This window comes from Pelophylax lessonae (genome assembly GCF_965119305.1).
Source record: "Pelophylax lessonae genome assembly, chromosome: 2".
Classification (NCBI taxonomy): domain Eukaryota; kingdom Metazoa; phylum Chordata; class Amphibia; order Anura; family Ranidae; genus Pelophylax; species Pelophylax lessonae.
In genome coordinates this window covers 428874059-428898200 of record NC_138769.1, presented here as the reverse complement: position 1 = coordinate 428898200, position 24142 = coordinate 428874059, and the positions used below count along the sequence as shown (strand labels likewise).

The window sequence follows — 24142 nt, the reverse complement described above, 5'->3', positions numbered from 1 at the left end:
TTGCAAGTAAAAAAGTGTAAAAACGAAATAGGGTATTGCATTACACTGGGATCAGAGTTGGGCGATTTAAGTCAGCATTGCCCATACCCAGAAGTGGTATAAAAGAAGAAAAGCAAGATATGTCCTCAGCCTTCTTTTGTGGGATGAAAACATGTTATTTAACCACTTTAGTACCGTGCTATCGCTGAAAGACAGCTACAGCAAGGCTCTCTAGTTCTGGGAAGATGTCCATAGACATCCTTCCAGAACCCTGCCCTCTGGGGCATGCATTGAGCGCGCTCTGTGAACATTGATCACAGATTACAGTAAAGGACCAAACACAGTGGCCCTTTCCCATGTGAGCATCTGTGTCCAATCACAGCTGATCACATGTAAAAAGACTTGCTGGTTCCTCACGCGCTGTGTTTGTGTGAGGAAAGGAGATCCGATAACTGGCAAGGCTCTCAGAACATTCATTACACTGATAATCAGGGCACAGCCCAATCAGTGCAGCTTATCAGCGCATATCAGTGAAGAAGAAAAATTACTTACATTTTTGTTTTGCTTTGTTTTTAAAATTTTCTGGCTTTTTTTGTTTGATTAGCAAAAAAATAAAAACCCAGTGGTGAATAAGAAAGTTCTAAGTGTATAAAAAAAAAATTATAAAAATGTCATATGGGTACAGTGTTGCCTGACCGTGCAATTGTCATTCAAAGTGCGACAGCACTGAAAGCTGAAAATTGGCCTGGGCAGGAAGGGGGTAAAAGTGTCCAATATTGAAGGGATTAAGGGTCCATGCACACTGGGCTTAAAAATCGCTGCTTCTAGAGGAGTTTTAAGTTTTGCCTATACAGTAGAAGTAGTTTAGTGTTATTTTAAGTGTCTATGCACATTGGGACATTTAGAGGCATATTTTATTCTCACTGTTTAGAGACAGAGAAAAAAAAATAGTCTGTGAGCGGTCTATAGCAGTGAACCTTAGGAAATGTAGTGAGAAAAGAACAGTGCACAGGACTGGGCAATATATGAGCTTTGAGAAAATAACAGTGCACAGGACTGGGCAATATATGAGCTTTGAGAAAAGATCAGCGCACAGGACTGGGCAATATATGAGCTTTGAGAAAAGAACAGCGCACAGGACTGGGCAATATATGAGCTTTGAGAAAAGAACAGCGCACAGGACTGGGCAATATATGAGCTTTGAGAAAAAACAGCGCACAGGACTGGGCAATATATGAGCTTTGAGAAAAGAACAGCGCACAGGGCTGGGCAATATATGAGCTTTGAGAAAAGAACAGCGCACAGGGCTGGGCAATATATGAGCTTTGAGAAAAGAACAGCGCACAGGACTGGGCAATATATGGGCTTTGAGAAAAGAACAGCGCACAGGACTGGGCAATATATGGGCTTTGAGAAAAGAACAGCGCACAGGGCTGGGCAATATATGAGCTTTGAGAAAAGAACAGCGCACAGGGCTGGGCAATATATGAGCTTTGAGAAAAGAACAGCGCACAGGACTGGGCAATATATGGGCTTTGAGAAAAGAACAGCGCACAGGACTGGGCAATATATGGGCTTTGAGAAAAGAACAGCGCACAGGACTGGGCAATATATGAGCTTTGAGAAAAGAACAGCGCACAGGACTGGGCAATATATGAGCTTTGAGAAAAGAACAGCGCACAGGACTGGGCAATATATGGGCTTTGAGAAAAGAACAGCGCACAGGACTGGGCAATATATGGGCTTTGAGAAAAGAACAGTGCACAGGGCTGGGCAATAGATGAGCTTTGTTTCTGCCAAGGCAACTGGTGTTTTTTTTAAGCCCAGTATGCATGGCCCCTAAGGTCGCCTGACCCGTAAATACAAATAGACATCTGCCCTGTAAGTAATAAGGAGCTTTTGTAATCTTCTGACTGTGGAACAGGGGAGACTAAGGGACTGTATTTACATTATATAAATGAATGCTTTACTGCAGTTCATGATGTCCCAAGGTAACAGTGAAAATGATTTGAACATTCCAGGACTTTTGGTGTATCCCTCACTAAAAAGACCCTGGAACTGGTGGGTGGATATGTAATAACCTTTATAGATACACCCGTGTACAATGGTAAGTTGGATTTGGAAGAGTACTAATTATTAACCACTTGCAGACTAGCCACTGTCTATATAAAGCGTCAGGTTCCCATGAATTGGCGTACCTGTACGGCCATTCACGGGAGTGATCAGGGGGACGTGGGGCACCCGTGATCGCTTCCCGTGAAGAGAGAATGACGGTCTGCTGTTGTAAACACTGCAGACTGTTGTTCTCTCAGGATTCAATGCAGAGCACCTGCGTTCCTCCTATTTAGGAACACACAATTAGAAAACACCCCCTAAGCTCACATTTACCCTTTGATTGCCCCTGGGTTACCCCTTCCCTGCCAGTGTCCTTATTACAGTAACAATGCATATTTTTAGCACTGATTACTGTAGTAATGTCACTGGTCCCCCCAAAAGTGTCCAAAATGTCAGTTAGGGGTCCGATCTGTGTGCCGCAATATCGCAGTCGCGCTAAAAATCGCTGATTGCCCCCATTACTAGTAAAAAAATAAATAAATGAAAATGACATAAATCTTTCTCCTAGTTTGTAGACATAACTTTTGTGCAAACCAATCAAAATACTCTTAGTGGGATTTTTTTTTTTTACCAAAAATATGTAGCAGAATACAAATTGGCCTAAAAGGATGAAAAAATTTGATTTTTACATTTTATTTTTGGGAATGTTATATAGCAGAAAATGAAAAATAGTTTTATTTTTTATTTTTTCAGAATTGTTGCTTTTTTTGTTTATAGTGCAAAAAATAAAAATCGCAGAGGTGATCAAATACCACCAAAAGAAAGCTCTATTTGTGGGAAAAAAGAACATCAATTTTAATTGGGAACAGCGTTGCACGACCGCGCAATTGTCTGTTAAAGTAATGCAGTACCAAATTGCAAAAAATGGCCTGGTCAATTTAAGGGGGAAAATCTTCTGGTCCAGAAGTAATATTTTCTTTTATTTGGTAGACTTCCAGCCTCACATCCACTGGCAGAGCAGCGTATGAGAGTGACATCTAGTGGCGGTTTTGTACTACAACTTCATACTAGGTGGGTTATGCAGTTTGCATATGTCTTCTTGAATTACGTTTAAAATGACATAAAAATTGCAGCTTTTAACATTAATCAGCATTAAATATGAAGTTTAGCATGTCTCTGTGTGTGATTTTTTTTTTTTTTTTAAGTCACCTACTGTGGTTATAGTGATGCATTAGTGCCCTGAATGTGCTCCCAATACATTACTGATCGACCTCTCCACTATCAGTGTAGATGGGGCATTATCCATCCTTTTTAGACATGTGCACTGTTCTTTTCTTACTACATTTCCTAAGGTTCACTGCTATAGATCGCTCATGCACTATTAAAAAAAAAAAAACATTCCAGCTGTGCTTGCCTTGCTTAGATGCAGTGGGAGCAGGAATGAGAGTGAGAGTGAAAGTGAGACAACAGAACGGTGCCAGCAGTAACTTGAGGAATAAGCCTATCCTATATGCAATGCCCACTAAATATAGTTGCTTAGGCATTCAAGCCTTCGCGTCTGCTACAGCGAGGGAAAACAGTACTTGATCCCCTGCTGATTTTGTACATTTGCTCACTGACAAAAAAAATGATCAGTCTATAATTTTAATGGTAGGTTGATTTTACCAGTTAGAGACAGAACAACAACAAAAAAATCCAGAAAAACGCATTTCAAAAAAGTTATAAATTGATTTGCATTTTATGAGTATTTGACCCATTCGCAAAACATGACTTTGTACTTGGTGGCAAAACCCTTGCTGGCAATAACAGAGGTTTCCTATAGTTGGCCACCAGGTTTGCACGCACCTCTGGAGGGATTATGTCCCACTCCTCTTTGCAGATCCTCTCTACGTCATTAGGGTTTTGAGGCTGACATTTGGTAACTTGAACCCTCAGCTCCCTCCACATATTTTCTATGTGATTAAGGTCTGGAGACTGGCTAGGCCACTCCAGGACCTTAATGTGCTTCTTCTTTTAGGTCTTTTTCATGCTTGAATACCAATTCCTCACCCAATTTCAATGCCCTGGCTGAGGGAAGGAGGTTCTCACCCAAGATTTGACTGTATATGGCCCCATCCATCGTCCCTTTTGATAAGGTGAAGTTGTCCTGTCCTCTTAGCAGAAAAACAACCCCCAAGCATAATGTTTCCACCTCCATGTTTGATGGTGGGGATGGTGTTCTTGGGGTCAAAGGCAGCATTCCTTTTACTCCAAACACAGCGAGTTGAGTTGATGCCAAAGAGCTTGATTTTGGTCTCATCTGACCACAACACTATTAGCAAACTTCAGACGGGCTTGTACATGTGCATTCTTGAGCAGGGGGATCTTGCGGGCGCTGCAGGATTTCAGTCCTTCATGGGGTAGTGTGTTACCAATCGTTTTCTTGGTCCCAGCTGCCTCAAGATCATTGACAAGATTCTCCCACGTAGTTCTGAGCTGATTCCTCATTGTTCTCATGATCATTGAAACTCCACGAGGTGAGACCTTGCATAGAGCCCCAGACCGAGGGAGATTGACAGTTAGTTATTTTGTGTTTCTTCCATTTGCAAATATTCGCACCAACTGTTGTCACCCTCTCACCAAACTGCTTGGAGATGGTCTTGTAGTCAATTCCAGCCCTGTTTAGGTCTACAATCTTGTCCCTGACATCCTTGGACAGTTCTTTGGTCTTGGTCATGGTGGAGAGATTGGAATCTGAATCTGAATGCTTCTGTGGACAGGTGTCTTTGTTTTAAGAGAGTGCTCCCAATCTCAGCTCGTTACCTTTATAGAAGAAACCTGGGAGACAGAAATCTTGCTGATTGATAGGGGATCAAATACCTATTTTACTCATTAAAATGCAAATCAATTTATAACTTTTTTGAAATGCATTTTTCTGGATTTTTTTGTTATTATTCTGTCTCACTGTTAAAATAAACCTATCATTAAAATTATAGACTGATCATTTTTGTCAGTGGGCAAACGTACAAACTCAGCAGGAGATCAAATACTTTTTTTCACTCACTGTACAGATTTGATTGAAGTCAAAATCGACGGAAACAAAAAGCGTGTGGTCCCCCTAAAAAATCCATATCCGACACGAGCATGCAACCTGGTTGGCCAGGAAAGGAGGGGAGATGAGGGTGCACCTCCCCTCTCCTAAACTATACCAGGCCACATGCTCTCCAATTTAAGGGGGAGAGGGGACCTTTCCAGAAGGGACGGCCCTGGCAAAACACCTTTGTACTCATATTGATGAGGGCAAGGGACTCTTCACCACAACCCTGGCCTGGTGGCTGTGGGGATCTGCAGGTAGTGACCTCATGAGGATCTGGAAGCCCTATTCTACACATAAGGGGCACCCAGATATCCCCCCCCCCCCCATGGAAATGAGGAGGGGTACATACCTATCCCAAAAGAAAAAGGCCCTTGTAAATCCATGGTCAATCACATCATCCAGAGGTGTAGATCCATGGTTATCACGATACCCAGTGAAAGAAAAAAAAAAGTTGGAGGTGAATTAACTAGGCTGAAATGCATTATGCATATAGGGTACTTTCCTTTTAGGGTGTATGTTCAAAATATTTTTTCCTTTTTTATATTTTTGTTTTATGTTCTTTAACACTTTGAACAAAATAGCTAATGCTAAAAGGAGATCAAAACAATTTATAGGTAAGCTCAGATACTCCACTATAAGTTATCCTTTGTTTCTTCTTCTTCATCAACATGTAGAATTAGAGCGGAACAGTTCCAGGAGCTGGAAGAAACCAGTTGTGAGCTCACAGCCAAAGGAACCCTGCATGTGCAAGAAAGGTGAACGTAAGCAGTTTGGAATGACAGAGCTATAGCATGGGAAAAGGTAAAACAATATTTTTGGCAAAATTTCTATATTTGCTTGACTGTAATAAGGGATCCCATGTGTGCTAAAGGTGTTCTCTTTCAATGCTGGAAAAAATCTGGAATATACACTAGTGTGAAAAGTTTTAGGCAGGTGTGAAAAATGCTATAGGTCATGACGTTCAGTACTTGAAGTGGAAATATCTGAATTATGCCTGCAGCTGGAGGCATTATTCAGATATCTTTTTTTCTGCCAGCAAGAAAAGTGCCAAGTGTCAAGACAGTGCCAAAGGGGCTTTTTTGTATAAAGTCCCAGTTAACCTAGTTGAGCCAGAGGAGTATCCCACTCATTCCTTTCTCCCATCCCCAAAATACAATAAACAAAATCAACCAAAGATGCCGGAGTGGTCAATGTCTCAATTCCCACACTTGGGTTCACAACTTAAATGTGTTGGAGGTGTCGCCGGTAACAATGGCAGACCCACATCAGGCTCAAGGCCTGGAAATATTGCTACATTTGGGGGCTCGTCCGGGATTTTGCCATTGGTTACTGAGCCAGTTGCCCCTGGCAACTGCGGAAGAAAAAGTAAAAAAAGTCCATTTGTGTGCCCAGAACTGTTGTTCAAGTGCCAAGTGTGAGACCGGATCTGCGGGAGGCAGGGAGAGTGGGATGAAGCTAGAAGCACATATGGAAGGTTGTTCGTGGCAATGCAAATGTTCAAAGAAAAATTGCAATCTGATGAGAACCTTTAATATGGACTATTAAATGTACTCTGCTGTCAGAACATGGAGAGCAAAGGGAAAAAGAGTGAGAGTGCATGAGTGCTGCAACTGCTTAACAGGGAGAGGTCCCAGTGAGGACAGTGAAGATGGCGTCAGGGGTCCCAGTGAGGACAGAGAAGAGGATGCCGGTGGTCCCAGTGGGGACAGGGAAGATGGTGGCCGGGGGCACAGGAAGAGAGGTGCCAGGGGCCGTGTGTGTGCATGCTATGTGGACTGATGTTGACTGTGCATTTGACAGTGGGACATTTATTCTATATAGTAATTGCACCGATACTGTGAGGATCGTAGTCGGCAATGCCGGGAGGGGCAGTGGGGCTAGCCTCGGAGACAGTATGGAAGAGGAAAATTGCACATGTGTGGCTAGGAAGAGGATTATTGACAAGTTAAAGTCGAGGTTCCAGCACTAGTTCAGTAAAGCAGTATCTTCAAACGTCAGGAAGTGCTGGTCGGCATTCAGCTGGCATCTAGACAGTGCCAACAGGCATTTTTGTATTAAGTCCCAGTTAACCTAGTTGAGCCAGAGGAGTATCCTGCTCATTCCCTTCTCCCATCCCCAAAATACGATAAACAAAACCAGCCTAAGATGCTGGAGTGGTCAGTGTCTCAATTCTCACACTTGGGTTCACAACATAAATGTGTTGGAGGTGTCACCGGTAACAATGGCAGACCCACGCTCAAGGCCTGGAAATATTGCTACATTTGCATTTATTGTAATTGGTGTATTTTAAAGCACTTATAGCACTTTATATTGTATATTGATTCACAGTGCATTTAAATAGGGTAGCGTAGCATTTATCAGAAGTCAAAAATAATTAAATGTGTTTAACCACATCAGCTCCGGAAGGTTTAACACTCTTCATGTATATTAAAAAAAGAATAGCGCGCAAATGCAAAAGAAATTACTACCAAATCCTGTTTATTAACACTCTTCATGGCCAGAGCATTTTTTACTATTCAGCACTGCGCTACTTTAACTGACATTTGCATCATCAACCAACACTGTACCCAAATTAAATGTATACCACACAAATAGTTTTCTTTTGGTGGTATTTGATCACCACTGGGTTTTTTATTTTTTATTATATAAATGAAAAAAATTAAAATTTTTACAAAAAAACCCCAATATTTTATATTTTCATCATATAACATCCATTAAAAAAAAATTCTGATTTCTTCATCAATTTAGGCCAAAATATACTCTGCTTCTGTGCCCCCCTTAGACCGAGCATGCACAATGATGTACATATACATGATTGTGCCTGCATTTGCCATCCCGCCGTAGTATATCTACTGTGGCGGGTCGGCAAGTGGTTAAATTGCCAGCAAAATAACAGCTCAGGGCCACTTCCTTCTGTTTATAAACAAAGCAGCCAGGGATTCTATTCATCTTTACCAGACTCTTATCCTAGAGCAGGGGTCTCCAAACTATGGCCCTCTATTTATTCAGGAACTTCCCATCATGCCTAGTCATGTCTGTTAATGTCAGAGTTTTAAAATGTCTCATGGGACATGTAGTTTCGCAACAGCTGGAGGGCCAAAGTTTGGACATCCCTGTCCTAGATTGTGGCCTGCTATAAATAGAATAGAATAGACGACACCCACATAAAAAGAAAAGGATGGGGTTTCCCCCTAATTCATACCAGACCTGTTGTGTCAAGATTTAAAGAGGGACCCCCAACAAAAGTCAATAAAAAAAAAAACACGGGGTGCTCCGCAAAAATCCATACCTTATCCTTATCGAAGTATGCAGCCTAGGAAAGTCTCTTGAATTATACCAGGCCACAAGCCCCAACATGGGAGGTAGGGTACCCCCCCAGACAAATCACCTTCCCCATGTAGCCCAATGGTTGTGGGATTCTTCTATTAGGAAACTTTTTGAAATCTAGAAGCTTCCAAAAACCTTTCTGGTGTCTTGTTGTGTTCTTGCTGTGCTACCTGACATGCTGGACAGCTCACTGCCTGATTCCTAGGACAAATTTGCTTTGTGTCTTTTTTCTGATGAACCTTGAACCCTTTGCTCCTCCCATGAACTTCCTGATTTAAGCTATGTCTCTGCTCTTCCTGTTTTCCAGATTATTATGCTTCTCTCCAGCTAGTATCTTGCTCCTTTCCCTCCTGCCGTTCCTATCCTTAACTAATTGTTACCGACCTTTGGTTTGTTCCTCGACTACACTTCTGCTTGGTCCCAATCTGCAACCACTTGTTACTGATCTTTGGCTTGTTTACGGACTACGCTTCTGCTTGATCCCTACCTGCTCTCTGTCACTGGATCCCGGCTTGCTCACCTTTTGGTGGGGCGATCCTGAGGACTGTGACCTGGCACTAGCATACAGCAAAACCCATCTCCACCATCAGGAGATCTTGCGAAGACCAGTAAGTGCTTAGAACACACACCTCAGGTGAGCCTGCAACATTTACCAGGGTGACCTGCTCTTGTACTACTTTTTTTTTTTTTTAATAAGGCGGCCCAAGTTACCACCACCTTTATGTGAATGTGTAAGGGATGCATAGTTCCCTACTCATGCACAAAAAATGTAAACAGTAAATACTTATTGTTAAAGGGGCTTTCAGATTCTGATAAACCCTCCCCACCCATAGACAGTCCGCCCCCCCCCCCCCAAACCTTTGGACCAGAGTAGAACTGAAAATACGCTTGCCTTATCAACATGGAGACAAGGTGTTTTGCCACCTTGTCCCACCATTAGATGGGGGGGGGGGCACGTTCATCCTTCCCATTCCTGGTCAGCCAGGCTACATCTTCTAATAAGGATCTGGTATGGATTTTTGGTTGTCTCCATGCATTTTTTCTTGATTCTTGTATGGGATTCCCCCTTACATCCATACCAGAAACCAAGGGTTTGGTATGTAATTTGAAGGCCCCTCTTAAAATTCATACCAGGCCTGAAGTGCCTGGTATACACTGGGGGTAACCCCTATTCCATTTTTTTATTTTAACTATTCTCTGCTCCTTTGCTTAAATGACCAGGGATTTGGTGCAAGTGATTAAAGTTGATTGACATCAATATTTGTTTAGGAGTGATGCCTGCACATGCCAGTGTGTTTTTACCATTCCTGCTGTCAACCATTTACAGCAGGAAGCATTCATATATACTGAACAAAATTATAAACGCAACACTTTTGTTTTTGCCCCCTATTTTTCATGAGCGGAATTCAACGATCTAAGACTTTCTATGTACACAGAAGGCCTATTTCTCTCAAATATTATTCACAAATCTGTCTAAATCTGTGTTAGTGAGCACTTCTTTGCCGAGATAATCCATCCACCTCACAGGTGTGGCATATCAAGAGCTGATTAGACAGCATGATTATTGCACAGGTGTGCCCTAGGCTGGCCACAATAAAGGCTACTCTAAAATGTGCAGTTCTACTGTGTTGGGGGGGTCCGAAAACCAGTCAGTATCTGGTGTGACCACCATTTGCCTCAGGCAGTGCAACGCAACTCCTTGGCATAGAGTTGATCAGGTTGTTGATTGTGGCCTGTGGAATATTGGTCCACTCCTCTTCAATGACTGTGCAAAGTTGCTGGATATTGGCAGGACCTGGAACACGCTGTCATATACGCCGATCCAGAGCAACCCAGATGTGCTAAGTGGGTGACGTACAGTGAGTATGCTGGCCATGCAAGAACTGGGATGTTTTCAGCTTCCAGGTGCATTCAAAATGCCATCAATAAAATGCATCTGTGTTTGTTGTCCATAACATACCCTGCCTATACCATAACCCCACCGCCACCATGGGCCACTCACTTGACAATGCTGACATCAGCAAATTGCTCACCCACACGATGCCATACATGATCTGCCATCTGCCCTATACAGTGAAAACCGGGATTCATCCGTGAAGAGAACACCTTTCCATAGTGCCAGATGCCATCAAATGTGAGCATTTGCCCACTCAAGTCGGTTACGACGACAAACTGTAGTCAGGTCGAGACCCCGATGAGGACGACGAGCATGCAGATGAGCTTCCCTGAGATGGTTTCTGACAGTTTGTGCAGAAATTCTTTGGTTATGCAAACCGATTGTTGCAGCAGCTGTCCAGGTGGCTGGCCTCAGACGATCTTGGCAGTTAGGATGCTGGCTGTGGAGGTCCTGGGCTGGTGTAGTTACACGTGGTCTTCGGTTGTGAGGCGGGGTGGATGTACTGCCAAATTCTCTGAAACACCTTTGGAGACGCTTATGGTAGAGAAATTAACATTTAATTCATGGCAACAGCTCTGGTGGACATTCCTGCAGTCAGCATGCCAATTGAACGCTCCCTCAAAACTTGCGACATCTGTGACATTGTGCTGTGTGATAAAACTGCACATTTTAGAGTGGTCTTTTATTGTGGCCAGCCTAAGGCAACCTGTGCAATAATCATGCTCTCTAATCAGCATCTTGGTATGCCACACCTGTGAGGTGGATGGATTATCTCAGCAAAGAAGAAGTGCTCACTAACACAGATTTACACAGATTTGTGAACAATATTTGAGATAAATAGGCCTTTTGTGTACATAGGAAAAGTCTGAGATCTTTGAGGTAAGCTCATGAAAAATGGGGGGCAAAAACAAAAGTATTGCGTTTATAATTTTGTTCAGTGTATAATAGGGAAAGTAATACAACTATTTTACTTGAAGTCCAAACTGTTCTGAACGTTAAGCTTATCCCTAGTGCAAAAAGAATTGTATAGTGGAGGGCAGACAGCAGCAGCTGTGGTTTCTGCAGGGATACTGAGCTAAGCATATCGATCTGCCTGACATGAGAAGCACAGGGACAGTGGGACACTATCTTCTGCACATTTGCTGAAGGGTGATGGTTGAAAATAGGAGGGATGCCTTAAAAGGATCAAGTTTAAAAATGCCAGTAAACTTCCACACCAAACACATATGCACAGACAGTAAGGTGGGTGTTGCTTTAGGGTGTATGGCTTGCAGTGTGGGAGTACAATAAGGACCATCATTTGTGTTAGTGGCAGTAATGGTAACCTCCATTGCATTGGAGTAGGTGGCTGCAATAATCCCCTTTCATTGGTCAGTGGAAGTATTCCTAAAATCCCCAGCATTGCTGGTCCACAGCAGGGTATAATATTAACTACCCCCCCCCCCTCCTACCTGAGCATTGATAGTCAGTGGCAGGCTTGGACCGTAAAAAGAACCCCCAGCATTGGTGATCAATGGCAGGCATAGAATAGAGTAAGAACCACCGCCCCCAGCATTGGTGGTGAGCGTCCGGCTTAGGCTATAATAAATGGTTTACTTACCTGAGCACACACTCCCAAGCTGCTGCCTCTGCTCTATGTAGTGTTTTACCTAACCAAGAGGACATGAAACAAGGTAACTCAGAAATCAATGATTTTATTTAGATACTAGATGAAGGTAGCAGCACCCCAAGATAAAAAAACAAACAAACAGGCACTGATGTGTGAAACACGTTTACTGACTGTCCTTGAACTGTGTGTGTGTCCTTTGTTTTTCTATTTTAACTGAATCATTAAATAAAGAAGCAGTTTTTTATCTTGGACTTCCGTTACCTTCATCTTTCATCTTTATCCATTGTGGCTGTGGACCAGACTGGCACCTAGATATCTTCAACATTTGTGGATCTCTGTGCGAGTTGCCTCAAAACAGTGTGTACCCTGTGTGTTTTTTCATAAATTTTACCTATGATTAGCAGTTAACTGTATAAATATGCAATCAATTAGGCAGTGCTACATATGATCAATAAAGCAATACTACATTCGATTAGTAAGGCAATACATAAAGTAAAGAACAATACATCAACAAAAGAGTTGCAAAAAACATCCATGCAAACACTTCGACTGAGGAACCCTTTTACAGCCAGGCCGGGGACTCGTTCAGGAACAAAAGGGGTCCTGCATGGTGCATCCACTCACAGGTGAGGCTCTGAACTGCCCGAAGGAAGAGCTTCAGCTTTTATACTTTGCTGCAAAAAACATTCTGATTTCTGTGCATTAACAGTGTTACCTTTAATACCAGAACTGGGGTGACTTTGTTGCACAAACTGGACACTGGCCAGATGCCCAAGCATGTTCAAGGGTGCATCCCCTTTCCATCAATTTAAGGCAAATAACAATAACCTGTCCTTTGACCTAAGACAGATGATCATAGCTTGTTATAACTTGTTATAAATTACTGTAAACTTGTTTTATGTCTTTATATTAAAGCTTCTCTTATGCCTTACAGTATCAGTCCTCCCCTTGCATGAAGTTCTGCACTGTTAGCTATGCAAGATGTTTTCCACATACCGACGTTCTCCATTATTGGTTATACCAGATGTTTTCCACAGAGCTATGGGAGTACTTGTATCTTGCAAAAACAACTTACAATTTAGATTTAATTAACCCCTAACTTACCATGGACACGTAATTAGTAGTCAATGTTAACCCGTTTGTACTACAGGCAGGTGCTATATTTCTACTGTCAAGCAGGGAATACTCTACTTGATAGTACTGGTTTATTTCAGTGCAGGGTACTGGAATACACAGAGCATTCCAGCACCTGCCACACTTCTGCCATTCTGCAAGTCATGGGCACCCTCCAAGCATCACTGCTATGCAGGAAACAGGAGCACAGGTGTTGTGAAAAAACCAAGATAAGTTTGAACACTCAGTGGCAATATTAAAAAAAATGTTTAAACTTCAGTTAATTTTGAAAACTGTAGCTGACGTTTCAATATTGTTTAGAAGTGACCAAGACATTTACTTGGGTTTACACAAAGCTAAAATAATAAAAAATAAACTAAAAGGTAATAAAACATTATTGATGCCATACTGCAAACACAAAAAAATTATATAACAGTGGATGTTTAAATAATAAGGATAATGTAATGTTTCACTATTGAACAGTGGATAGTTTTGTTTGATTCAGTGGTATTTGTAGTTGTCACAATAATATTTTTTTTTTCTTTCTTTTCAGATGTTTTCAGTACATACATCAGGATTGCCATTCCTTTTCTACTCCCTACTTTTTTGTTTGAGACTGCTAGCAGCCAGTTGGTTCCCCAAAAGTTTACCTTGTGATGTAATTGAAGATGGCATCTTTGTTTCTGTAGAATGCATTAATCGAAGTCTGACGGCAATCCCACCACAAATACCTATAAACACCACAAATTTGACATTAAATATCAACCATATTGAAGAAATTACATCAGATTCTTTTTCCCACTTTAGCCAGCTGGTTGAAATTGGATTTAAATGTAACTGTATTCCCATAAAGTTAGGTCCTAAGGACCTCATTTGTAAGCAGAAACTATTGATTAAGGATGGTAGTTTTGCTTCCTTACATAATTTGCGGTCACTTTTTTTGGATGGTAATCAACTTTTGCAGATCCCAAAAGGCCTACCATCACAACTACGACTTTTGAGTCTTGAAGCTAATAACATATTTTCAATTTTCAAAAAAAATCTATCTGAAATACGCAATATTGAGATGTTATATTTAGGGCAGAACTGTTATTACAGAAATCCATGTAATGTCAGTTTTTACATTGAAAAAGAAGCATTCAAAGATTTAACTAATTTAACACTTTTATCCCTGAAAGGAAATAACCTGTCTTATGTGCCTGGAAGTTTTCCAGTCACTCTTAAGGAACTATACATCTATAATAACAGAATAGAGTCAGTTCAAGAATATGATTTTCAAAACTTGACCAACTTAGAAGTTCTTGACTTAAGTGGAAATTGCCCTCGATGTCACAATACTCCATTCCCTTGTATTCCATGCCCAAATCATGCTCCAATCTTTATACCTGAAAATGCCTTTGATTCACTAAAAAGCTTACATACTCTTCGTTTGCAAAGTAATTCTCTTCGCAATATTCCCAGTAGATGGTTTCAAAACATTCATAATCTTCAAGTACTTGACCTTTCGCAAAATTTTCTAGCTCATGAAATTAGGGAAGCAACATTTTTGAAGCATGTACCAACACTAAAAACATTGGATTTTTCATTCAACTATGAGCTTCAGCAATATCAACCAGATCTGCAGTTACCCAAAGGATTTTCCAGTTTAAAATCTTTGGAAATTTTGCGATTTCGTGGGTATGTTTTTCAAGAATTGAAGAAATGTAACCTTGAGCCTTTGCTGGATTTAAAAAATCTTACTGTTTTGGATCTTGGTACAAATTTTATCAAAGAGGTGGACTTTAGCTTGTTTCAGAATTTTAGTTCACTAAAAACAATATCACTTGCGAATAATAAAATTTCCCCAGCAGATGAGCTGAGGGTTTCATCTTGTTCAAACATCAAATCATCTTCTGCACAATATAATTATGTACCATTTCGAGATGTCCATTATTTTAACTATGATGAAGAAGCCCATCACTGTAGATTTAATGTTAATGAGGAATCAAAGTCTGAGAAATTTGCTACTGAGAACTGTCAAATATATGGTCAAATGCTGGACTTAAGCCAAAATAATATTTTTTTCATCAGAGCTAGTGATTTTAAAGATCTTCATTTTATAAAATGCCTCAATATGTCAGGTAATGTAATTAGTCAGGCCCTGAATGGAACAGAGTTTGCAAGTTTAACACATTTAAAATACTTAGATTTTTCTAACAATCGCATTGATCTTCTCCATTCAAGTGCATTTGAGGAACTTCAAGAGTTGGAAGTCTTAGATCTTAGCTCCAACCAACATTATTTCCTAGCTGAAGGTATAACACATATGCTAAACTTCACAGCCAACCTACGACACCTAAAGAAACTAATGATGAACTGGAATGAAATATCAACTTCAACCAACTATGAAATGGTTAGCCAGTCAATCCAAACCTTGGAGTTCAAAGGAAACCGCTTAGATATTTTATGGAGAGATGGAGATACAAGATACACAAATTTCTTTAAAAATTTAACAGCACTGCATACGTTAGACATTTCCTATAATGCACTAACATTTATTCCACTTACAATATTTGAGGGTCTGCCTGCTAATCTTAGTGAACTTTGTCTGGCTAATAACAATTTTAAGACTTTCAACTGGGAAATGCAATGTATTTTACAAAAGCTGCAAATTTTAGATATCAGCAACAATCATTTGACTGCTGTGCCGAATGAACTATCTGACTGCACTCATTCAATTAAATCACTTATTTTAAGCAATAACAAAATAAAAGCTATAACTACAAATTTTCTCAGAAATGCACTCAGTCTGAAATATCTGGACTTAAGTTACAACAAAATTAGTTTTATTGGTCAATCCAGTTTTCCTGATCACATTCTTTCAAACCTGGAGATACTGGTTATACAAGGCAATCCATTTAAATGTAACTGTGAACTTGTTTGGTTTGTCTCCTGGATAAACAGCACAAATGTCACTATCCCATTTCTGGTACCTGATGTGTCATGCGCTGGACCTGGTACACACAGAGGAAAGAGTCTAATTTTCCTGGATTTATATACTTGTGGAATAGAACATTGGAATTTGGTTTTATTTTCTTGTTCATCCTCAATTGTGATCTGCTTACTGGTGGTCTGCACATCAAGTCACTTTTTCTACTGGGATTTTTGGTACACCTACCACTTACTGAAAGCAAAGGTAAAGGGATATCAGAAACTGCCAAAGTTTTTTTATGATGCTTATATTGTCTATGATACCACAGATTATGCAGTTTCAGACTGGATTTTTAATGAGTTAATTCAAACTCTTGAAGAACAGGAAGAAAAAACATTCAACCTGTGTTTAGAAGAAAGAGACTGGATGCCTGGAAAACCATTTTTGGATAATCTTTCAGAAAGTATCCAGCTCAGTCGAAAAACAGTGTTTGTGCTTACAGATAAGTATATCATAAGTGGACATTTTAAGACTGCCTTCTACATAGCACACCAACGTCTTATTGAGGAAAAAGTTGATGTCATCATTTTTATATTGCTTGAGAAAACTTTACAAAAATCCAAGTACCTTCGACTAAGGAAGAGGTTGTGTGGGAACTCTGTTTTATACTGGCCTTCTAATCCTAACACCCACAATTATTTTTGGAACTGTTTAAAAAATGCTTTAAGAACAGATAACAAAATGGCATATGATAAACATTTTAAAGATAATATATAATTCACAGTATGTTTCACACATCAACAAAGATGCATATAAAACTACTTTTTGGGTACCCCAAAACACTTGTATTGGAGCTTCTTGTAATCATAATTCCTCCTAGTTGCTCTATGAATCCACATCTAAATTTAGTTTAGCAGTATATAAAATGCTCTTAGTTAATGGAGGCAAGTTGTTGATTTTGCTTTAAAGATTAGTATTGGATACATCTATGACTAGACAGTTTGACTAATAAGATTGTTAGATAAAAATATAGTCACAATTTTTTACCCAAAGAAAAACTGAGAATAGAAAATGAGGAGTAATGCGTGAAGCGTCAAATACGATGTGGATCCAGCATGAGGAATGAAAGCTTTAGGGTCTGCGATAAAGGTGTAAAATACTCAACTAAAGATACTTTCGCCTTTTAGCTGTCAGTGTATTTAAACAGGTTTATTTTAGTATTTACAGCTTTTAAACTTTAGTTTTCTGTGGGTCAGAACGAAGAGTAATTTATAATGATTTATCAATGGAGTTTGTTCTCTAAATTATTTTGTATTGCCTATTTAAGTTTTGATATCTAGCTAGTACATGTCATTTTAGCTCTTAGTCATGAGTATAACTTATGAATATTAACAAATATGAAGTGCAAAATCCCACTGGGTCATATTCAGTATCCAGTCCATGGCAGTAAAAATGTTAGCACTTCAAGTTTATTCATTGTAAAGTGATTTATGCCTCGTTAAGTGCCGGTTCACACATATCTCAGGGAACCCTGAGAATCCACTGCGGGCTCCTGCATCGCATTCAACTCGCAGACCGTTCACACTGCCATATGCAAATTGCTGGGGGTGTCAATACAAAGCTAACAACACCCCCAGATCAGTTCACATATCACAGTGCGAACTGTCAGTTCAGACATGATTCGGATTGCAGTGCGAACTATCAGTTCGGACATGAATCGGATCACATAAGTGTGAACACCCATGCGATCTGATTCTGGTGCAGACCCAAAAAAGGGTCCTGTGCAAGTTGTGTCCGAATGCAATGCGAATTCAGCCATACAATCTGTATGGCTGAATTCGCATCGCACAGACAGCTCATGTGATTTTCAGAGCAGTGCGCTCCGAATCACATGCGATTTCTGTAATTGCACATATGTGAACCGGGACTAAAGGATAAGTTCACCTTTCGTAACATGTTATATTTTACACCTATGTTCAAGGTGTAGCATGTAAATTGTTACAGATGCAGCAGCCCCCACACACCCCCAATCCCTCGTTCGACAGCTGTGCCAGGCTGTGTCATTCATTCACAGAGTTCTGTGACAGTAAAAACACAAGTGCCACTATCTTTTGCAGCTGTTGGCTTGTAGTTTTCAATAGACTACCAGGGTGCTGTTGAGCACTTTAGGTAGTTCATTGAATCTTCCTATCAGAGGTTAACTGCCTGCTCATATGAGGTACGAGCAGACAGCTTATACATACAGTCTGCAAGAACCCTTCATTACACCTGCAATCTGATCACGGGTGCAATGCTTTGCAGGCTCATAGAAAAAAAAATATTAAATGCACATTTTTGTACCTGCAAAAAAGTGAACGTATCCTTTAATTAAAAAAAGAATTCCCCAAAAAAAGGTGAAATTAGATACAGTCATTGCTCAAGTGGAAAACAAGGATACAATTCTTTAAAATGAAGGGCAATAGTCCTCTAAATATTGTTTAAATCTAAACTAGTAACATAACACAGATATAATGGGGCAAAATATGCTTTGCACTTTACAAGGGAATTTTTACTGCAGAAGCCTTGGTGAAGCAGAAAAGCTGCAGAAGCTTGCTTACTAGCAATGAAGCTCCACAACTTCAAAACACTACCATTACAGTCCTTAAAGTGGTTCTAAAGCCAAAACATTTTTTACCTTAATGCATTCCCTGCATTAAGATATAAAACGTTTTAGAGCATGCTGTCCTCTCCTACCTTTCCAAATACTTACCTGAGTCCCCAATCAATCCAGTGCTGTACATGGCTGGATCACTTCTCTCCTCTCTTCCTCTTCATACAGGGACCCGGCAGCAGAGGGAGCCATTGGCTCCTGTCAATCAAATTCTGTGAGAAGAAAGCAGAGGGGGAGGGTAGGTCAAAGCCACACTGTGGGTATCTGTGGAGTGTGGCTCCATAGACACACACAGCTCAGGAGCTAGCATGCATGTGTGCCCCCAATAGCAAGGGGCACACAGAGAAAAGAAGGAGCCAAGATCTCCAACGGGGAACCCCAGGAGAGAAGGTTCAGGGCTTAGGCTCCATGTACACGGGACGTTGTTAAAAGTCCCTTTGAATGCTGGAATTTTTAGGACGTTTGAAACGTCCGTTCGTTCGCGTTTGTACCCGCGTTTAGCGGGCGTTTAGCGGCGTTTAGGGGCGTTTGCGTTTAGAAGCGTTCCTAGAGGTCAAAAAAATTATTCCCCTTTAAAATGGAAAAACGCGAACGCTAAATGTGGGTCATCGCGTTCAGACGCGTTTGTGCGTTTGAAACGCCGGGAAACACACGTTCGAACGCAAATAATTGCGTTCTAAAAAAAGTCCCTGAACGCAACTGCCTGCAAATGACTGTAAACGACCTGGTGTACATGGACAGATAAGATAAAATGTAGATGGGTTCAGGGGCTTCTGAAAAAAACGCCCAACTGCTCCTAAACGACCATTTCCAGCGTCCCGTGTACATGGAGCCTTACTCTTTGCAATGCCAGGTAAGTATAACATGTTTATTATTTTATTTAAAAAAAAAAAATAACCTTTATGTTTTGTTGAGACTGGGATTGAACATATTTAGAAATTAATAGGAAGAATCATCTGAGTGGGCTTCCCAGGGGTGTTCAAATTTATGTATATATATATATATATACATAGTAAAACCTTGGATTGAGAGTACCTTTTTGGTTTGAGAGCGTTTTGCAAGACAATAATTTTTTTATAATACATTTTGACTTGATGAACAAGCAATGTCTTGATATACAAGTAGCTTCATGAGAGGTGCCTCTAAATGTAGCAATATGGTTACATTTAATGAAGGTACAACCTTTAGCAACTCAAATGGTTGATGATTAAAACAGGCACATCTAAGTATGCAGGGATCTGGGGTAATAGCTGTCCACGTAGACCGCCCTCCACACTGCCATCAATGTCATCCTTTCCACGCTTAGCTCCACGAGCGCTTCAAACCTCGCTTTCAGATCGCTCTACTGCAGGGTCGTCTTCCCGGTCACGACTGCAGATTGACAGTGGTGAGAGCCAGCAATGCGGAGGATGGTCTATGTGGGCAGCTTTACCCCAGATGCCTGCATACTTAGATGTGCCTCTTTTAATCATCAACCATGTGAGTTGCTAAATGTTGAACCTTCATTAAATGTAACCATATTGCTACACTTAGAGGCACCTCTCTTCTCTTTTATACTCTGTAGCTCCTGCTGGATTTTGCTTCTAATCCCCTTGTGGAGGTTACCATTTGTGGATGGACATTTTATGATTACACAACCATCACATTGCTATAATCTTTTTATATGGACTATAAACTGAATGACTTATGAATACATGGTTGTGGAAAGAATCATCTGTTTTTCCATTATTTCTTATGGAGAAATTCGCTTTGATATACAAGTGCTTTGGATTACATGCATGTTTCCCGGAACAAATTATGCTCGCAAGCCAAGGTTTTACTGTTCATTGTAAGGGTTAAACAGTTTAAGCTTTTAAGGGGCAGTGTTTTGTGAATTATTTACTTTTTATTATTTTTAAGAACAAAAATACAATTTTGAAAACATTTTGTATTTTGCCGGGTAAAGTGGAAATATATTTTATATTTATCACTTGCATCCAGTAGGTGTTGTGGAACTCTACATTCTGAATTGTTGTGGTCATTTTATTGCTAACCTGTGAACAGCCTGGAGTTTGTCCACAGTTGATCATCTTTATTTGCAATATACTGTATTTTCTGGCATATAAGACTACTTTTGAACCTCAAAAAAATCCCCCAAAAATGGGAGGTCGTCTTATACGCCGAGTATAATATCTCCAAGGTAACCTAAGTATAAGTATTACCAGTAGATCATGTAATAGGGGGGTCGTCCTATACGCCCAGTCGTCTTATACGCCGGAAAATACAGTATATACAACTGAATGAAAAAGATGAAGGTCACATCCCTATCCCTTTTTCTATCTTGTATGCAGCTGTGTAGTAGTATTGGGCTTTTTCTTTTTTTTTTTTTTAAGCTTAGTGATCTCTTTAAGAGCCGGTTCACATACAGGCGACCCGACTTGCCGGGGCGACCTGTGAAGTCGCGGTGCACAGCGCGCACCGCGACCTCGGAGAGACATGCACGGGCTTCATATCATTGAAGTCATTGCAGGTCGCTCCAGGTCGCCCCAAAGTAGTACAGGACCCTTTTTCTAAGTCGGAGCGACTTGTGTCGCTCCTATTAGAATGGGTCCTGTGCTAATCTATGGCAGGCGACCCACGGCGACTTGTCAGGCAACCAAGTCGCCTGACAAGTCGCCCCAGTGTGAACCGGCTCTAAAAAAATATCATGGTAGCACTTTGTCATTTATATTTATTTGTAAAATAAAGATTGTATTAATAATAAAATATACGCAAACTCCTTTTTAAAGCAATAATGCCACAAACCCTTATAGTTGTCTTTAAATATTTATTATTGGATATGCTATTGGTTAGCATGGAAGCTCCATTCCCTGGGAGTCATCCGTTGTCAAGGACATGGCAGCCAGCTTGCCGGCCCGCTCCTTAACAAACAGCTTTCGCTGGTTGTTAAGGCTGCTGGCTAAGAGGGGAAAAAAAAGGTTGGCACTGGCGCTTAGCAGCTGTTAGCAGAGTTTAAGAGTAATTAGGAGCTTTCAGCATTTTTTTCTGATGACAAATCACTCACAAAACTGCAAAAAGAGTCTTTTAGAAGCATAATAAAAAGCTCAAAAGTGATTGCTAGGAGCTTTTTTTAAGCTAGTGTGCATGGAGTCTATATGTTGAATGTTAATGGCTTTTCACTTGGAAGATTTGGAGTTTATTTGATCCATATATTGTTTGTCATGAATATATAGGAGTATGGTATATGATATACAGTATATGAGGTAATATTTTTATTATGCATTTTTTTCTGTTTTTGTACTATTCTGTAAGGAGGTGAGCTGCAGTATCATTTGAAGATTTTATATCCATGATCTCCATTAGCTTCCAGGTTTCATGCCGAGTGGCTGCTTTCCCTACACTTCTGCTACTAATTATCACCTTTACTACTTTCTATTTAATGACCTTAATTGCCGGCATCTCTCCGTTCCACCACGCCCAGATATAAACAAGGCCTTGGAAGCAACGCACTTAGACCCAAACATTGTGAGTCATAAAAGCATTACTTGTTTATTTCTGGGTATCATACAGCATTATATGGTATACAAAACAGGATATAATACGAGATTCTTCACCCATGATTTAGTACCATACAAGGACAGGTTCCCTTTTACCTAGGGTATGTTCAGTGACCACGAGAGCATGTTCTCCAACTAAAGGCATTTCTTCTACCTATATATGTCATCTTTAGTTACACGAAAACAACTCAATTTTACAGTTAGGTAAATGTTCTGAGCTGCAATCTTGTGGTCGGAGCTAAGCTTAGACTGGTGCCGCCCTCTCTCTTCCATTGTAAGTGCAGCGTTTAGATAACAGGCAATTTATTGAAATAAAAACACTCACATTTGTGACATTAGGTACAGACATGGATGGTGTGTAGGGCCCGCTGTTAAAGCTGAGTCCTGGTACCAAGCAGAGATCCTGTATTCCCGGGTTAGGTAGGCAGGCTCAGAATGTGTCTTTCCCTGCCCACCGGCACTGCAGTATCCATAAAGCCACAACTGCAATGGCCGCCCAGTAGGCCTGATGAAGGACCACGCATGCCTTAAGGGGGCGCCAGCCAGGACACGCCCACCGCTGCCATTCGAGTCGACAGGGGTGGACAGCCCTCCTCCTCTCCTCCCAGAACCTGGAGCCCCTGAATCCACCGGCGCAGCCAGAAAGCCGGAAGACACAGGATCTTTGCTTGCCACCAGGGCTCAGCTATAACAGCGTGCCCTGCACACCATCCATGCCTGTACCTAATGTCACAAATGTGAGTGTTTTTATTTCAATAAATTGCCTGTTATCTACACACTGCACTTAGATTGGCGCCGCTCTCTCTCTCCCCCTGTCTACTTATTACAGAGCTGTTTTATACCTGGCGAGCTAGCAACAGGCCTTCAAAGTGCATCTAGTGCGATTTGCACCAGCATCATGGACTCCTGATTTTGAATTATACTTTGATCTACACATTGACTTATTTTGTTGACACTTGTCTATTGATGTCACATTGCTCCCCATTCGTCTCATCAGCTGTCATCCCCTTTAGCGCTCACCATCTTCCCCTCCCTCCATAGCTGAGCTTACAGTAACTACTTCATTTTCTATGTAAGTACAAACTGTAAGATAATATTCAATCATAAATAAGTTCTCCATACTGAGTTTCACAAAGCATTGTAAATAATTCAAGGGTTATTTACAAGATATAATAACAATGAAAATGGGCACTGGTAATAGTGTGGGCGTGTGGAATTGTTTATGTGGCCGTTGTTATTACGAAAAAGGTCAGTGTAACTGTCTACAGTATGGATAAAACCTGACATATATGATAAAATCGTTATCAAGTAAGGTGTAACCAGTGAATATACAGTATATAGGTATGAACTCAAATAATAATACCTTATTGTGTAAAAAAAATTGCAAATAAACTTTTGATAGTAACCAAATAATCTGTCACAAACTATGTGCAATAAAAGTGACTTTTTGTGATAACTTAATAATACAAATGTGTGACACTTGTGATTATTAGTTAAAAACTAAATTGTGGTAATATCAATATAAATGATATAAAACATATATTTGACAATAAGATCTGTGATTCACAAAATTTGTTGTGCAGCTGGTGAAACAATCCGTGAATAATAAATGAAATCTTCAAAGTGATTTGTGCTCCAATTTGTGCTCTTGAGAAAATAAGCAATTTATGCTTCTTACCAGATGGCCTTAGGTCACCAGGACCTAAATCGCTTTTGATCCTTTTAAAGGATGGATCAGTCCTGCACCGAACTCCTCCACTCTAGAAATGTGGCAGGTTTTCCAATGGGACTGAATGGTGGTGTACTCAGGATTATTTCCCCTCCTTTCCTTAGGATATGGGTCTCAAGCAGGTGTATATAGAAAAAATAGTGGGGAAGCCAAAATATAGTGTGATACCGTTTTTATTGAAATAAAATAATGAAAGTAAAAAAATGTCTGCTTACAATAGATAGTGCCTGTCCTGGCACTAGGTGAAAATGCTGTTTGTA

The 24142-nt window shown here is 40.5% G+C and overlaps 1 protein-coding gene across 2 annotated transcripts in view; it reads left to right on the top strand.

The window, feature by feature from the left end:
• The window catches only part of LOC309546266 (toll-like receptor 7), a 63611-nt gene extending 46515 nt beyond the window's left edge, over nt 1-17096 (top strand). Inside the window, exons 2-3 of one of the 2 annotated variants that reach the window (XM_082245846.1) lie at nt 5801-5911; nt 13610-17096. In XM_082245846.1, coding sequence (XP_082101972.1) covers nt 13610-16744 — 3135 coding nt within the window. In that variant the 5' untranslated portion in view covers nt 5801-5911 and the 3' untranslated portion in view covers nt 16745-17096. The remainder of the gene's footprint in view (nt 1-5800; nt 5912-13609) is intronic. The other variant, XM_082245847.1, reaches the window with a different exon arrangement.
• Nucleotides 17097-24142: the final 7046 nt, after the last annotated feature.